This window comes from Anas acuta, chromosome Z (assembly GCF_963932015.1).
Source record: "Anas acuta chromosome Z, bAnaAcu1.1, whole genome shotgun sequence".
Taxonomy (NCBI): Eukaryota; Metazoa; Chordata; class Aves; order Anseriformes; family Anatidae; genus Anas; species Anas acuta.
Window position 1 is genome coordinate 49,774,386 of NC_089017.1, and position 18,274 is coordinate 49,792,659.

The 18,274-nt window shown below is 41.5% G+C and overlaps 1 protein-coding gene across 3 annotated transcripts in view; it reads left to right on the forward strand.

Annotated features, from left to right (window-relative positions):
* Window positions 1-18,274, forward strand: part of GNE (glucosamine (UDP-N-acetyl)-2-epimerase/N-acetylmannosamine kinase) — a 28,250-nt gene that overhangs the window by 3,205 nt on the left and 6,771 nt on the right. The window contains exons 1-8 of one of the 3 annotated variants that reach the window (XM_068668010.1): window positions 4,032-4,119; window positions 9,659-9,867; window positions 11,168-11,619; window positions 12,910-13,062; window positions 13,498-13,710; window positions 14,446-14,533; window positions 15,638-15,848; window positions 16,951-17,080. In XM_068668010.1, the coding sequence (XP_068524111.1) occupies window positions 9,704-9,867; window positions 11,168-11,619; window positions 12,910-13,062; window positions 13,498-13,710; window positions 14,446-14,533; window positions 15,638-15,848; window positions 16,951-17,080 (1,411 nt within the window). In that variant the 5' untranslated portion in view covers window positions 4,032-4,119; window positions 9,659-9,703. Of the gene's footprint in view, window positions 1-4,031; window positions 4,120-8,407; window positions 8,919-9,658; window positions 9,868-11,167; window positions 11,620-12,909; window positions 13,063-13,497; window positions 13,711-14,445; window positions 14,534-15,637; window positions 15,849-16,950; window positions 17,081-18,274 lie in introns of those variants that run through there. The other 2 variants (XM_068668009.1, XM_068668008.1) reach the window with 2 other exon arrangements.

The following is an 18,274-nucleotide window of genomic DNA, read 5'->3' on the forward strand; positions in this document are numbered from 1 at the left end:
GTGGCATCTTGCAACCAAGTCGGTTCCTCCCCAGCTTTTGTCCAAATACACTTCAGTGTGTGCAGTGGCTGACTGAATACACCCCACCTAGTGTTAATCAGACTATCTTCTCTATTAATTAATCAATTTGGACACGCAGCACAGGCTTCAGCAGAGTGCATAGAGCTGTCCTGAGTGAAAATCCCGCTACGAGCATCACCCCAGCTCGGCTGCCATCATTGTTCAGGACCAACTGCTTTGAGGCCAGCTTGGGTATGCTAAACTCTGCTACATTCCCCAGTGGATGCTTGACGTGTGTCAGCAAGCATGAATCAGCAACAGCAGTCGAGTTTATTCTAGCAGAAGCGGACAGGGGTGTAGCTTGAGACAGACAAGCCGTGTCTGTAAGAGCTTTTAACCCAAGCAGAGGAAGCAGGCCCCGTTGAAGAGTTGGACAGATCACACAAGCCGAGATCACGCAGCATCACATGATGGCAGCAGAAAGTGGGTCAGTCCCGCTATCTTATTTTTAGAGAGAAAGAGTGCCAAAGAAAAGTTTAGCATTTCTGTCAGCCGAAATGAAGAGAACGGCTCGCGTTGTTAGAGATTGAACGACGTGATAAAAGTCACTTCGAGGGTGTCAGCACTCTTTCCACTGCTTTGCATTGGTTTTAGATGGTATCCTCCTGCCGTGCACGGAGTCCCCCAGCACAGAGGCTGCCTTTCATACCGCACATCTAGTGCAGCCCACAGTCACTGGAAACTTGAGTCAAATTTCATAGATTATCAGAAGATATAAAGCACACCATAAAGCACCAGGTATCAGCATATGCCATCTTTCTAATGAGAAAGATCTGTTACACATCACTGGCAACTCTAAAGAAATTCTTGTGGTATTTTGTAGCCCATCCGTAGTAACCTCGACGAGAATCACAACTCTCCTTCCTACCTGGGGTTTTGGTGGGCCTGGTTTTAAGGTAACCTTCCCAAGACAGAACAGATTTTCACACAGTTTTGCATTTCCTCTCCCTTGGCAAAAAGCTCTTTGCTTGACCGCTGTACCCGTATGTCCTCTGTCTGTGTCGGTGCAAGATACTGAGCAAAGCTGTGAGAGATCTGTGCTGTGATGAGGCGGGAACAAAGCCCCACATCTCCCTTGCGTAGCATAAATGGCTTTTTCTCATCCTCCCTCTCTTCCCATTCTTCTGAAGCATCAGATGGAAGCTGCAGGCCCCTGATGTGATGATGCTGACCTAGCTAATGCACTGCTGTGGTCACCTACAGTTACTGTTGACTGTGCACTGCCCACCTGGCAGTTTTAACGGGGAAGAACAAACAGAAAGAACAGGAAGGCAATAACTTGTTACGCTTTCCCTACTGTGTGGATCAGCTTGTATTCTCCTTACACCGTGTTGTAGGCACTGCCTGCTCTTTTCCTATACAGGATATTCATAACAGAGTGCATTCACAGCAGCTGAGCACTGTGGCCACTTTCTTTGGAAATGATGACTGTGTCAGAAGGACCTGCTCTTCTGACACCCCGATGTCCTTGCCTTTAAAATCCAAGCTGCTTGCCAGTGGTTTTGGCTGCACGGTGCAGAATGGACACGGGCAGCTGCTTCTAGGTAATTTTGGAAATTTTAGACTGAGTTTTCACTTCCTTATACTCAGCAAACTGGTTTTGATGTAAATAGAATCGATGTAAATGAAGAGTTAAGGAAAGAGTTAAGGAAAGCCCCACCTGATGTAGATGCTGATTTAAAAAGACATATTCCTTTGCTTTCAGGCATGAGGAAGTAACCCTGTGCTTAACCTCCGTGCAGAAGATGGCAGTGGCACTGACTCAGTCTGCCCACACTGCATGACAGTGCAGCTATGCACTGACAGGCCCCTTGGTGCAAGTCCAGACTGCGCTTTAGCACCTGTCACCTCATTCGGGATGGTTTCCCAGGCAGGGTGATCATGAAACCAGCTGCAAGATCTTGCTCCTTCTGTTCAAATCCTAAGTAGCGTGCCCTCTCTGGAAAGAAGCAAGCCCATCTTCCGCATTTCCCAGCTCTTGGTGTATCAATGCCCATTTCATCCCTGCAGGGCTGCCCCAATTTCTGCATGGCTGTTTAATGCAGAGGGTGGCAATGAATTAATGTGACTGCAGAGGTCCTGCTCCCCTAATGAGCCCCAGTACTCCCCTCAGGACTTGGTGGGAGCAGAGGCCATCTTCTGAGCCCTGAGAGATTGCAGGTAGCAAAGGGGGCTGACAGGAGCAGGCAGATTATGGCTGAACCTTCTCGTCCCATCTCAGCTCTCTAGCAAGTCTCTGTCTCTCTGCTGAAGAGACTGGGGCAGGGCTCACTCCACAGTGCAAGAGAAATTTTGTCCGATTTATGCAGTGTGAGGTCTGTGGGGGAAAAATAACTGACAGGAGCATAAACTTTGCCCGTTGTGCTGCAGTTTGTGCTGCAAGATGCTGAAACATTTCTGGAGAAAACATATCAAGAGATGCAATGATGCCGTGCTAAGAATAACCCTCAATGTGATTGCTTCTAGCTTCATAAGTACTTGCATAATTCAGAATTTATAAATGTCTACACTCAACCATACATTCATTTGTTTGATTCAGGCTCTTCCTCAGTATTCCCAGATAAATAAGACAGATAATCCACAGGTGAAATGAGAATTAAAGCTGAAGAAGAACAGAGAAGCTGCTCCAGAATGCCATAGAAAAGAGTGTGTTAAATGTCTAGAAGATTGAGTCGTGGTCTTGGAAAATCAGAACAAAACTCTAAACAAAGAACTAGAAACTTTGGAAGATCTTTACTTTCATAAAAATGTGTAAAAACAGAAGGTAAAACTTTCATGCACTGTAAATCTCAAAGGAGAATTTATCTAAATATATAAACACTGAAATTTTAAGCTAGATGAAAGGTGAAAAACAAAACTTTTCTACCTAGATTTCATAACTTAAATACTATATATAGATTTTAGTTAAAACACGTTGCCAGCAAAGTGCAAAAAGGAAGTGAGAAAACCTCACCGAAATTCTTGCTTGCTGGCACAACTGGAAACTTTACAAAGTCACAACTACATCTAGAATAAAAGGAAATTCACATTTTACCAGGTGAAAGTTAAATGTTTTTTTTTTTTTTATGATCAGGACTCTTTTGGGTGTGGATTCTCCATTTGTGGAGATCTTCAGAAGCTGCCTGGGCATGGTTCCCAGCTCTGGACGATCCTGATGGAGCAGGGGCTGGTCCATATGGCCCGCAGATGTCACTGCCAGCCCCAGGCACCCTGTGGGCCTGTGGCTCTGATTCTGTTTCAGTGAAACCAGCTGGAGCCGCTCTGGTGAGCTCATCACAACCCGAAAGCCCTTGCAGGAGACAATTCAGACCTGCGTATAATGACATTTCCAGAGTGCACATGGGCTTTTGAGCAACGTGTACAAAGAAAATCTAGTGATGCACAGAAGAGTGAAACCAAGGAGGGTGTGAGTTGAAGCTGTGGCGCGACCCAGCAGCTGCTGCTACCTCTGGTCAGCACAAAAACCTCCCCAGAAACCTGAGACGTGGGTGTGCTGCCCTCTTCCTATTCCCGAGACACTGAGGCTTGGAGGAGCTGTGACTCACGGCACCACAGCCCTCTGAGGACTTTCCCAACCGCCCTGTACGATGCTTTTTACCACTTTCTTGGGAAGCAGGCACTGGGGACAGAACTTGAAACACTCCCACGGAGAAGTCTCGCCTCGTTTTGTTTCGTTTGACAAACTATATTTTCACAATGGACACTTGGGGTATTTCTAGTTGAAGGTTTCCATATTTGTTCCTCAGAGCCTTGTGAGACTTTTTCTCCTCAAGTATGGGAGAAGAAACATCCCTGTTCTTTGCATCTATTTTAGCTGTGTTGACCACGGGAGCCACTGTTACGGTGGGTCTTGCCCGTGTGTTCCTTTAGGTTTTGTGTGTTTTTTTTTTGACTAGGGCGACGTGTCACTAGGCGGCAACACTTTTTATTTCGGCGCCTCCGCGCGGGCTGAGGCAGTGCCGGCCGCCGCCACGCCTGCGCTGAGGCGGAGTGGGGGGAGGAGGAGGAGGGGTGTGCGCATGCGCGTGGTGCGGGCGCGGGGGGCTGCTGCCGCCGCAGGTGAGAGGGGGCGCGCACCCCAACGGCTGGGGGGGGCGGTTGGGGCGTGAGGGGGGAGCGCGCGTCCGCGGGGGGACAGATACCCACATATACCCACATATACCCACATATACCCACGTAAATCCACATATATCCACATAAATCCACATTTACCTGTATATATGTGATTATACGTGCCTATATATGCATATATGTGTATATATGTGCGTATATCTGTGTAGGTGCGCGGGGAGAGGGTGCTGTGGAGGGGCGCAGCCCTTCGCCCCCTCAGTGCCAGCTGTCCCCTTTGGGTTTATTTAACACGCGTCTGGCTTTCAGCTGCCCATTCCGTCAGGGCAGATAAGCAGCAGCGATACCAAAGCTGCCCCTGCACCAAGGCCTTCCGTGGTTTCCTCATAAAACTTCAGAGGCAGACCCCTGGGAATGAGCCTGCTGAGGGGCTCCCCGAGCCCTGGCTGAAGGGGAAATGCACAAAAGGCACGAGTGGCTTTGGTTCCTGGCCTGCCGGCTCGTACGCCTTTGGTGCATCGCCCTGTCTGCCTCAGAAGTTGTTTCCAGAGGCTGCTGTCGCCGCCGTAACAAGATGTGGGACCATAAAGGTTGGGGCTGTAGGGGTTTGACCTGTAGTTGTTTGACCTGTAGTTATGGGGAGCCTTGACGTTTTTTGGGCAGCGTACAGACTCGTTGTTCTGTGCCCTTTTTGCCTTGGCTTCTCAGTTTGTATTGTATGGGGTATGTATGCAGCAGCGGACGGCTTGAGAGGTCTTGTGAGAGGTTTGCTTCTAATTATAGGAACCTTATTCATGATGGTTCAAAGGCAAGCTTACGGGAATGTCAGAAGTTTCCTTCACGTCTTCAGTGTGATTTCATTAGAATTAGTAGACAGGATGTCCTGCTTAGAAGCACCTCCAAAAAGCGGTCTGTTTAGAAAAAAAAGCAGCGCAGTTAGATCTCTGTCTAGCTTAAGGTTTCAGTCAGTGATGCAGGGTAACGCCCTCTCTGATCTAAATTTATACGTCATCTAGAACTCTACAAATACCCTTTCTCTACATTTTTGACATCGAGTACTGAGTTGCATACATACACTTAAAATGCTTCAAGCCTGCTGGACAAAAAGAAAGAGAAGATTAAATTAAAACAGCAAGCATACACACACATAACTGCAGAAATTTTAAGCAGGAGAAACTACTTTGTCTGAACGATTATTTTTTACCCCTTTGAAAATGTAAACTGGTAGTTAATTAACATACTATTTTTGAAGCAAAATGCTAATGAAAATACAATGAATCTCTGCTCATTGTAAAACAATATCTATTACTTTGTGGCAGAAACCCATAGAACTCAGCTTAATTTGTCATAGTAATCAATTGCTGAAATTCCAGGTTGTGTCTGTTCTGCTGAAGTTGGTTGGTGTTGCTGCTTTGCTGGGGTGAATAAGAAATTGCATTTCTGGTGAGCTGAGTCATGCCAGCCGTCACTGGTTTTTGCCACTTTATTTTCATTTTGAAAGGTAAACGACTCAGGAATCACTGTTGTTGGAGTTGTGCTAGGGAAAAAATAAATCACCATGCCAGTTAGAGTTTTGTAGAGCCCTTACAGCTTGCAAGTGGAGACTAGAAACATGTTTTACCCTTGTCAACTCAGGACAGATTCCTGATAGTCCTGACATGACTTTACACAAAATATTTTTTCATTGTGTATGATAAAACCTAATAAGCATTAAAAATAGGGAGATCTTTAAAAAGTTGCTGAAGTTTTATATATACATCATGGGAGTGGGATGCCTAATAATAGCCTAATAGACCTTATTTTAAAAATTTACTGGAAAAATTACTGAAAACGTTTTTGTTTTGAATTATTTGTGTGGTGTACTATATGCTACTCCAGACTATCATCTAACTTTGAGTCTTAACCAAAATAATAAAATTTGGGCCTTCCATCATAGCTAATATCTTGTGGAAGTAATTCTCTGTTTTCCTCACCACAAACTTCTATTGCAGTGTAAAAAAAAACAATAATAGATGTAAAAGAGCATGAAATTGGACAGTCAGTGTTGTTGTCATGCTTGCATAGCAGCTGCGTAGTAAGAGCTTCCCTAGGTATCAAAATGAGTAGAAAGATTGATACTGCTGTGTCTCAGTCAGAGATAAGTGATCCATGTCCATTAAGCTGGAAAAAGTTAACTTGAGTTTACTTGCTACCAAAATGCAGTAAAAATCTGATGTAGCATTAGATTTCATACCCAGAGGATGGTACTAATTTGAAGTCCAGTTATTTTCAGTCCAGTTATTTTCAGAAGTACAGAAAACTTATAAATATCTGATCTGATATTTTGTGCTACCAACTTGATTACAGCTGGGAGAAGAAGGGGAGGTGGCAGTGCAATTTTAGATCCTATATCATTTTTTTAAGACATATTTTTCTCTAAAGTTTTGTTGTTATTGTTGTTGTTTTTCCCAGTTCTTACGTTTCGGGCAGGGGTGGAGGGTTGTGAAAATAGCAGGGTGAAACGATTAACATGGGACAGGTAAACATTAAACATCATAATGTAGTTTAATCAGCTACTTTACAAGCTGGAAAAGTTAATTGGAGGAAATGTCTTGTTACAGTAACTGTTCATGTTGCTAGTAAAAATAGTCAGTCACTTCCTGGGAAATTTTAATTCTCAGGAACCCTTTAAAATAATAATAAGGACAACGATAATCAAGGTGATCTGGAGTTCTGATTATTATTAACTTACGATTATTATTATTATCCTTACTATCTCCCAAAGTTGTCTGTAATCTAATGTTGTATTATTTAATATTGTGATGTACTTTGGCCTGCAAAATAGTATGGAAGGGATTAAAGGGATTATGAGTCAATATTTAACTCACTTTGCTTCACCAAAGTGTTTTTAACAGATACGTAAACTGACTTGACCACAACCTTTTTTTTTTTTTTTTTTTTGTTACTGGAGTCTGTCAGTGGATGTAGCTCTTACTAGTTTGTTCTTTTGTGTGGTTTTGAATAGATTATTTTTTTTTTCATAACTTACTAAGGCACCAATAATTTTTTTACATAAAAGTTTCCATTTGAACAGGGAAAGCCATTCTGCTACTTAGAATCACAGAACCATCTGGGTTGGAAAAGACCTTCAGTTCTTTTCTTGATGCACCACCAAGTCCAACCATCAACTTGACCTACTGTGTCCTAGCACTAAGCCATGTCCCTTAGTGCTTCATCCATGTGCCTGCTAAATACCTCCAGGGATGGGAGCTCCACCGCTTCCCTGGGCAGCCTGTTCCAGCGCTTGACCACACTCTGCATGAAGAAAGTCTTCCCAATGTCTAATCTAAATCTCCGCTGGTGTAACTCAAGGCTGTTTCCTTGCATATCATAACTTCTCACCTGACAAAAGAGACTGACACTCTCCTCACTCTGCAGCTCCCTCACTGTCTGGCAAACCACACGTGTCTGACTGTGGTCCCACACGGCTCTTTAAGGCCTCAGAGACTGCTTGCCAGGTGCCGAGCAATCCCACTGCAACCTTGTCATTTTTAGTTGCAGAGTCCCACACCTTGACCTCAGTTTGGTCCCATATTTCAGGCTCATAAACTGTCTGATTGTTAAGAAGGAGAATAAGCTGTAAGGTTACCAGGACAGTCTTTGTTTCTAAGGACGTATGATTCCCCATAATGCGCAACAGCTTACCAGTGAGGGGCAGTTGTGTGCACAGCTCTGCTTCTCTCAGCCTTCGCTTCTCTGCAGCTCCGGTGCGCCCATTTCCAGCGACTTTCGGTACGAGCTTCTCTGAGGGGTTCACTGAGTTTGGCCAAACATGTCTTCATGAGGCGATCAATGTCCCTGTCCCTTTGTACTTTATTGATGACATGACTCCATTATATCATGTTGCATTCTCATCTCAAGGACAGGCTCCCCTCTTACACCCTTCACCCCACAGCAATCCTTTTCCAACAACTTCTCGTTGGTCTAACAACTTTGCCGGGCAACAGCAAACACCCAGAAACTTCCATGCCTTAATGGCTGGAGAACAAGGAACCTGAGACTGCCCCTCTAAACTCTTTACATTCCTGATGGCCTCATCGTTAAGAGTCTGATGTTATCACCAACCATGGGGCTTGCTGACCCCCATGGCCACGCTCCCACATCTCCCCCTTCTTTATTAACATCAACCATCTTCTTTACACGAATTATTACTCCATATATCACACCCTGCAAAACCTTCCTACGTTCAAGCAAATTGACAGTCCCACCTAACGTGTTGTCCACAAACTTGCTGAGGGTGCACTCCGTCCCCTGCTCCAAATGTTTGATAAAGATGTTAAACAAAACTGTCCCCAGGACCCCCTGGGGAATGCTGCTGGTGAACAGCCACCATTCACCGTGACTGATCCCAGCCAGTTCTTCAGCCAGTGACCTGTGACCTCTTATTTAAGCCACCAGCAGCCAGTTTCTCCAGGAGAATTCTGTGGGAAACAGTGTCTAATGCTTTACTAAAACCCAAGTAGATAGCATCCACAGCCTGTCCCTCATCTGCTAAGTGGGTCACCTTGTCACAGGAGGAGATCAGGTTAGTCAGGCAGGACCTGTCTTCTGTAAACCCATGCAGCCTGCATTCCTTACCAAGTGGTGCATGAGATGGAGTTGAAGATGATCTGCTCCATAGCCTTCCCCAGTACCCAGGTCGGATTGACATGGGTGTAGTTCCCTGGATCCTTCTTCCTCCCCTTGTGGATTGGAGTCTCATCTGCTAGCCTCCAGTGAACTGTGACCTCCCCAGTCAGCCAGCACTGCTGGTAAGTTACTGAGAGTGGCTTGGCGAGCACTTCCACCAGCTGCTTTACTACGCTTGTGTGAAGCCCCATAGTCCTGTGAACGTTCAAATGATATAATATGTCACCCACAGTTCATCATATTATAGGTGCTTTGTCTCCCTCCCTACCACTGACTTCCAAGTCTGGGGCTGGATACCCTGGGAATAATTTTTTGCAAATAAAGACAGGCAAAAAAGACATTAAGTATGTCAGCATTATTCTCATCTTTCATCCCTATGTTCCCCCTCACATCCAGTAAGATTCTCCTTAATCCCCCATTTGCAATTGAAGTATTTTAAAAAGCATTTTTTGTTATCTTTCACTGCACTAGCCAAACAGAGTTCCAGTTGGGCTTTGGCACTTCCAATTTTCTACCTGCACAACTTGACAATAGCTCTGTAGTCTTCCTGCATTGCCTGCCCCTTCTTCCAAAGGTTAATTACAATTGAAGTCACTAATACTTAAATATTGCTTATATAGAATATGTGAATTATTTATAAGGTATTAAAATTGTGACATTTAGATTTTTTAAAAAATGTACTTCCAAAAATCTTCTAATTATAGGTACTGTAAGCTATTAGTTGTCTGTTATCAATGGGTGAGATATGCGCCTACAGTTCTGGACTGCAATTACTTATGCTTTTCACTAAGCACACCATATACTTGCTATAAAGATTATTATTAATATGTTTTTTTTGTTTGTTTTTTGTTTTTTTTTTCAGGAACTGTATTTCAAGAATCTTTCAAAACAGAAACAAAAAGAAGTCATGGAGAAGAATGGAAACAACCACAAACTACGTGTCTGTGTTGCTACTTGCAACCGTGCTGATTATTCAAAATTAGCTCCCATTATGTTTGGCATTAAGGCAGAACCACAGTTCTTTGAGCTTGACGTTGTAGTGCTTGGTTCCCACCTGATTGATGATTATGGGTAAGGTGGATTTTTGTACCTCTCCCAATCTGTTTCTGCTGTGTTGGCAATAACATCACAAATGCTGGGTCACAAACTACTTGTCATCATGAATGCACATAACAACAACATTTTTAAATATAAATTTTCAGACATTTCAAGTACTTTTTATTTCATTTCCCAGCTCCTTTTGAGATTGCATATTTTTTTCAAACCAGCTTAGTAAATGCTGTAGCTGAAGTTTTCAGCCAAATCATAGAATTTCTCATGAAGTGAGAAATTCATTCAAATTTCCCTCAGAGTCTGATGATTATCAAACAACAGTGTGTTACAGTTTTGAACTTTCACAGCGAAAAGATAGTCTGCAGTCATTCAAAGCTGAAGCTCTTCCAGTTTGCATATTTACTGATTAAAGTCTTTATATATTTGGTATCACAGTTGAATACTGTTAAGTTTTCACATCCAGGATTGCAGGGAAAGAAAGGGAGAGGTCATTTTACTCTGACGAAATGAGTAGCTAATAGGTATATTACGTATGGTTTGGCAAGGGAGATGAGGGTCCCCTCCATAACACCCTGTATGTAAGCAGTCAGATCACCTTCATGGGAAAATGGAATGTCTTGTTCTGGATCCCTTCCTTTGGAAGGACTTCCTATATCCCAGGTGAGTATACGCTTTGCTGAGGGAATGGAGAAAAGCAGAAAGAAAAGCATGTTTATTGCTGAGGTTGGTTTCTGCTTTTCTCTGCGTGCATTTATCAGATTGAGCTCAGTTAAATGAAATTGATAGGAAAACACTTTGCAAGACAAAGGTAGATGTTAGCATAAGGGCCTCAGCATGCCAGCATCACTAAACTTTTAGAAATGCTATGCATATCTTCAAGTAAAGACACATTTTGGACTTGCTATTTTCTGTGAGATTGTGGGAAGTTCTGTTACCTGAAGCTGCTGAGGAGTGAAGTTCCACCACTGTACATTCTCAGCCTTATGCTCTCTGCTTTATACTGGCCATTGTTTTCATGCAGTAACATGGCAAGGTGTACATGTATTCAACACTGTAAAACTAACCTGATTTAAAAAAAAATAATTAAAAAAAAACTTTTTTCTGTTAGATGATAGCAGCAAGGTATTTTACTTGAACATAGAGTCCTCAGCTTTGCATTGTCTCTTGTGTTTATACATTTGTTTGCTTAGGGAAGGATACGCAGGCCTTTGTTCAAGCATAGCACTGTTACAGTTTTCTAGTATGCAATTATTCTGTCAAGCTGTGTTGCTGTAAAACCAAGTTGCATTTCCTCTAACCCTTTTTCTCGTATCTTCAGGAACACCTATCGCATGATTGAACAGGATGACTTCGATATTCATACAAGACTGCACACTATTGTGAGAGGGGAGGATGAGGCAGCCATGGTGGAGTCAGTGGGCCTGGCGTTAGTGAAGTTACCAGATGTCCTGAATCGCCTGAAACCTGACATAATGATCGTTCACGGTGACAGATTTGATGCTTTGGCACTAGCCACATCTGCAGCCCTGATGAATATCCGCATTCTTCACATTGAAGGCGGGGAAGTCAGTGGGACCATTGATGACTCTATTAGGCACGCTATCACCAAACTGGCCCACTACCATGTGTGCTGCACCAGGAGTGCGGAGCAGCATTTGATAGCCATGTGTGAGGACCACGACCGCATCCTTTTAGCGGGCTGTCCCTCGTATGACAAGCTACTCTCTGCCAAAAATAAAGACTACATGAGTGTTATACGTGTGTGGCTAGGTAAGTAGTCCACTTCTTAATGTTATTCCTGTGACTTCAGACAAACTCTGACTGGGTTATTAATCTGTGGTCCACAGGGACTTGGGGATCTGTTGACCAGTGGCTTTGAGTAGAGTACAGGAAGCAACAGGCAGGCTTGTTGCTAGCAGGTTTTAGTTTATTTAATTGGGTATTATTATGAACGTGTTTCCACACAAACAAACAAAACAAAAAACACAGACAACAACAACAAAAAAACAGTATGTTTGCTCCCTGTATCAAGTATTGCTACAAATCTGTCTTAGCAAATACATCTGATCCTTTTACAAAGTCAAAAAAAAAAAACCTTCCTTAAATTGATAACTTCTTTGATATGAACAATTTAAAAATAGACTTTTTCCTATGTGAACAGTTATGATGGTATAAAGGATGTATCAAAAGAGAATCTGAGCTATTTAAGACTAATTACAGAAAAAAAAAATCAAAGGGATTTTATATTTTGAATATTCTTTTGAGGAATTCACTGTAACAGGGCCATTCGTGTTAATTTGCTTAAAAGTAATTTTGGTAAATAGTGGAGTTTTGTGTTTGCTTTTTGTGTTTGACAAAGCAATGTCCTATCTGGCACAATAACTTGTGTACTTAGAAGGTAGAATCTTACTAGATCAATAGGTGAATATTTAGCAGATAAATTGTTTAACAAATGTACTAAAACAAGTACAGCTTTCACATTTTTAAAGCAATGGGAATAAAGTCTTTGCCTGATGATGGAGAACTGACAGAAAACTTGAGTAATGAGTGATAATGAGAATTCTGTACTGCTGTAAGAATGATCATACCTGTCCACCTGCTGTTGTGAAACAGCACTGCAGGACATTATTTTCTCAAAGCCATTAGTGAAAGTTAAGAGCTGCTCCAGGGCTTTCATGTTATTCCAGATTTAGAGTGATGTCATAACAGGCTCTCCACTCTGTCCTGGTCTTTTGCAATGCTTTAGATCGAGGCCTGCATGTTAACAGTGTATTGGGTTTTAGAGAAAGGTGAAAATTATGAGTTTTACTTAGAGAAGCAAGTAACAAGCTAAACCCTCCTGTTACCCCTCAAGTTTTATTGTAGCACTGAAATTTACATGTAAGATATCCCGTTCAGTGCCTTGACTGTGGAGGCTTTTGTGTCAGTAGTTTCAGAACTGTGTCGTCTCTTCTTCATACTATTCTTTACCAATTAAAAAAAAAAAACAATCAAAAAAAAAAAACTACAACAAAAAATAACAAACAAACATAACCTTTTATTCTTTTTCCATTTGAACAGGTGAAGATGTCAAACCCAGAGATTATATAGTTGCTTTGCAACATCCTGTAACCACGGACATTAAACATTCCATAAAGATGTTTGAGCTGACTCTAGATGCACTCATCTCCTTCAACAAGAGAACACTTGTTCTGTTCCCCAACGTGGATGCAGGTGAGTAAAACGCCTGCATGACAGAAGGACAGATAATAGATAGTATGTAAAGCATATACTGGTTCTTACAGAGTGTTTTTATCCCAGAACCTCCAGCAGGATGGAGCTGGACGATTTCAGCATCAGGCTTGCATCCACTGCAACTCTATGTCCACAGTGCTGGAGAACATCTTCTCCACATTCAGGAAGAAGATGAAGGGAAACCATGTGACATGCAGAAGCAACATTCAATGCCTCCTTCACTAATTAAAATATTACAGGAAGGCTTTTTATAGTGGATTTTGGGATCACACTTAGGCTTTTATGCCTGAAAGGGAACAAAAACAGCTCTGAGGTGACAATTCAACTGACTGCTTTCAGCTCCTTTGCGTGTTGAGGCTTTCAGCAGAGCAGCAGAACTTGAATCATTTATTTGTGCCTTTTGTTTTTCTGTAGGAAGCAAAGAGATGGTTCGGGTGATGAGGAAGAAGGGCATTGAACATCATCCCAATTTCCGGGCAGTGAAGCATGTCCCGTTTGACCAGTTCATTCAGCTAGTCGCTCATGCAGGCTGTATGATTGGCAACAGCAGTTGTGGTGTCAGAGAGGTGGGAGCATTTGGTACACCTGTTATCAACCTGGGGACGCGTCAGACAGGAAGAGAAACAGGTTTGTGTTTTATAACTACAGGTTTGTGTTTTATAGTTACATAACTACTTTAATTTCTTTATATTTCTGTTTCGTTTTGATTTTTTTTTGTTGTTCTATGGAATAAAGTAAACCAAATGTTTTACAGAGACCATCCTGCAGTATCGGTGCAAAATAATTTTTGACCTATTCTAAAACTTTGCTTGCTATTCCTGTACCATGTTAGTGATGTTTGTATGTTTTGCTTAAAATAATTAGGCTTTTGACTGTGGACAAGTTAAAATGTATCTCCATTTGGAGTGTAGCAGAATAGGCAACTTTTTTTTTTCTTTAGTTCAGTGTTTTGTGTGCATACAATTTTCACTGTAAAAACAGGAACTCATCACTACTTCAGGAATTAACTGTATTGTGGTATTTCAGTGACACAGATATGGCACAAACAGCCATTTGCCTCCCTCTTTTCATCAGTGCTCTTTTAATTTAATAGTAGTATTCTGTTGAAAGGTACTTTACTCTCCAGTGTTTTGTAAGGCATGACAACATCCTATAGGAGTCAGTGTTGCTTCACTGGGAGCAAGGGCAGGCACAGAAAGGTTGAAGAGTAGTGTTCATTTGGCTGCAGTCTTTCCTGCTCATAGTAAACAAAAATAATTATACGTACTCATCTCTAAAGCAATTTCTAAATTGATCTCTTCTTATGCTCTAACATCTTAAAAGTAGCTGACCTGTCCTATTTTGTTAACTTTTGCTGTCTAGGTGAAAACGTTCTTCATGTTCGTGATGCTGACACACAGGATAAGATTCTGCATGCTCTGAAGCTTCAGTTTGGTAAACAGTACCCATGGTAAGTACCGTTGTCTTCCTTTGAGATGCTAAAGCAGTAGAGAAATAGGCTTTTAGTTCTGACGTGGTCATATTTGATCACTCTTTCCAGTGCACTAATCTGAGGTTGCAAATTATTTTTCATTTTACATGGCTCATTCAGAGTCATAGTGCAATCTCTGGTGTGGGGATTTGTGTCTGGAGAGCAAAATGTTGCTAGGATTATTTTGGTATAACTAGAAATTTAACATTCAACAGAAAATTGAGAAATTCATATGTGAGGCTTAGATTAACATGATAGCTTGCTCCATGGTAGCAGCATGAGGGAGAACATCCTGACTGTCTGCCCCTAACTCCTGCCTGAAGGACATGTTACTTCATAGCTGGATTGACTTCAGGCATGATACACAGAGAGCCCTGAGTGCAAGCTCCCAAGGGAGCTGCTGGATGAATTCATTCCTCTTCAGCCATACAGTACTGACTCACAGTTCTAAAATAACTGAGTTCTTAAAAGCTTCAGGAGATTACATGTGTTTAATTAAGGACAAAATTCAAGAGTATATTTTTCAAGAACCTCAGTAAAGTAAGAAAAATAAATTCTGGAATAACAAATGTGTGCTTTAGGTATGGCAATATTTTAAAATGAGACTTCTCTGTAGCAAACTGGCATGAATGTACCATTAATTGTTACTTAGTTGTCATCTTTCTGATAAGCACATCTTGTCTGGGCATGTGGTATATACGGAAATCAAATTCTTAATTTATGTAATTTTATAACTTTATTATGTGTGTGTCCTTTCATTAAACACTTAATTTTTTTTCTTCTTTTTTTTTTTTTTTGGCATGATTAACCTTCCATTCTTCTACATTCCGTGTTCCACATTCCTAAATGGAGCTAATGCCAAATTGCATAATCTGTTGTGTATGATATTCAGACTACTGTATTCTACCATATCCCATGACTCACTTGAGTAGTCTGAGGTGCAGCATTGTCAGAATAGTCATACCAAAATTTTGTAATGTTACAGTATTACAGTATCCTATCATGTAAAAAAAAAAAAAAAAAACAACTTCATAGATTGCAGTGTTATTTACATTTAAATTGATCTCTTTTCTCATATTACAGCTCAAAAATATATGGAGATGGTAATGCTGTTCCAAGGATTTTGAAGTTCCTCAAATCCATCAATCTCAAAGAGCCATTGCAAAAGAAATTCTGTTTTCCTCCTGTCAAAGATAATATCTCTCAAGATATAGACCATATTCTAGAGACACAGAGTGCTTTGTCTGTGGATCTAGGTGGAACAAATCTCCGAGTAGCAATCGTCAGTATGAAGGTAAATACTCTGTTATTCTTTTAGCTATTCTGCAAACTCTACTGGGCTTTGTGCATCTGTTCCTGTGGTGGGGATATGTGTATAACATAAAACACCTCCAAAAACAAGCAGTCCTACTGGCTTTTGCTGTTGAGGGATAAAGTAGATTTTCCCCAACTGGGTGGACTTCTCATCCAGCCTTGATGCAACTTGCCTTGCTGGTTTGCTTTTCTAAAGCTGCTGTTAAACTAGCAAAGCCCATTTGCTAGTACTTGTTCCTAGCTACTTCTTTTCTGTGGGAAGTCCTAGAACTACAGGACAACTTTCTGATGTGTCTTCTGTATTTTCCTGTCCTAATCCTGCAATATTAACATTACACTAAGGTTCCCTAGTACCCACAGATTCGGGTGTGCATAGTTCTTTTCATTGCCACCGCATGACTGGTAGGCTTTAAAAACAGTCCCTTTCTCTTGGGACCTCCTTCCCACATATGTCAGACATCAAAGTAGATGGTGCTCCAGAAATATTTCAAGTGACTCAGAATCATAACTGCTTAGAAAAAATGTTATTTCTGAAAGGATGGAAAGTTATACATTGAAATTTCAGGTATTTCTCTCTATCTAACTCGCCTCTAGTTGGTAAAGTAGCAGTGTCTACGAAACCATTCAAACTTCCAGGTAGTCAAATTGGAAACATTTTATTCTTAAAGTCCTGTGGATTTTATGTCCTTTTACTATTTGTTATTCTCTTGATCTTTTTAACACTTCAAAAATGAGCTTAACAACACTGCTGTATCACAGTTTACTCCCAACAACAGTTCCAGCAAGCCCTGTAATATTTCCTTACACAACCCACATGTTCATTATGTATTTTATTTCAGACAGGTGGTTGAAGCATAATGTAAGACCTAATCTTGCAAGCTTGTCCCCCATAGTCACCAGGAATCTTACTACACAGAACAGTTTGTAGGACCAAGACCTAAGATATACTTCCTTTTTTTTTTTTTTATGAAAAGAGAAGAGTTGTGACTTCCCATTTTTAGGTTGACTTGTGTTGAAATTCAAGAGAAATTTCATCATAAAGTACATTTCCACGCATCATGTTTGTGATTTTTATTTTCTAGGGTGAAATAGTTAAGAAGTATACACAGCTCAACCCTAAAACTTACGAAGACAGACTAGGTTTAATTCTAAAGATGTGTATAGAAGCTGCATCAGAGGCAGTACAACTGAACTGCAGAATTTTGGGAGTAGGTAAGTTAATAAATATTACCTTCTTTTGTATTTTCATCTGATTGTAACATGTAATTAAATCACTATCAATTAATTTAAAATATTTCTCTAAAACAGATCCTGTGTATTTTAAACACTTAAATTACATTCCTAACACACACAGAAAATAAATTTAAAGTGACTATGAAAATGAGAAACTGGCTATAAAAACTGAAGTTGCCCTAGTCTGTAGCAGCCAGGAATGCAATCTGCTAAGCTTTAACAGCGCCTAAGTCCTAACCTCCAACACGATTAAACTTAGAGGAGAGGCTCCCACTTCACTTAAAAGGTTGCTGTTTGTGTTGTGTCTGAGCTTCATGATTGTGGTTTTGAATGACGCATTCTACAGGTTCTCTAAGTGAAGCCTGTGTAAAGTCTGTGGTATATAGCAGAAGTGGACTTTTAAGTTAACTGCAGTCTCAGAATTGTGACCCAGATGCTGTGTGTATATTGAAACAGCTCTTGAAACGTAACTGCAGCTGAGTCCAATTTCCACTGTTGCCTATAAGCCTTTCTTTATGGCTAGGATCAACTGTGCAGCAGAATCCTCGGTTACACTAAAGCAGAATAAAAAGGCTAGAAGGTTAGATCAGTTTTGCAGCTCACAGAGACAAAGGCAACCTTTTCTTTCATTTCCGTCTTACTTATTACGTAGCAGAATCATAGAATGGTTTGGGTTAGTAGGGAACTTGCAGATCATCTCGTCCAACCCCCCTCCCATCAGACCAGGTGGCTCAAAGCCTCATCCAATCTGTCCTTGAACACGGTCAGGGATGGGGCATCCACAGCTTCTCTGGGGAACCTGTTCCTGTGCCTCACCACCTGCATGATGAAAAACTTCTTCCTTATATCCAATTTAAATCTACCCTCTCTCAGTTTAAAACCATTTCCATTCATCTTGCCACTATAGGACCAGGTAAAAAGGTCCTGTCTTTCTTACAAGCCCCCTATAATATGTCCTGAAAGGCCACAGTAAGGTGGCCTTCAGAGCCTTCTCTTCTCCAGGCTAAACAATCCCAGCTCCCTCAGCCTGTCTTCATAGGAGAGGTGCTCCAGACCTCTCTGATCATTTTTGTGGCCCTCCTCTGAATCTGCTCTAACGAGTCCATGTCCTTCTTGTCATAAGATATATACACACACAACAAATCTTTCAGGCTACCTGTCTGGTAACACACA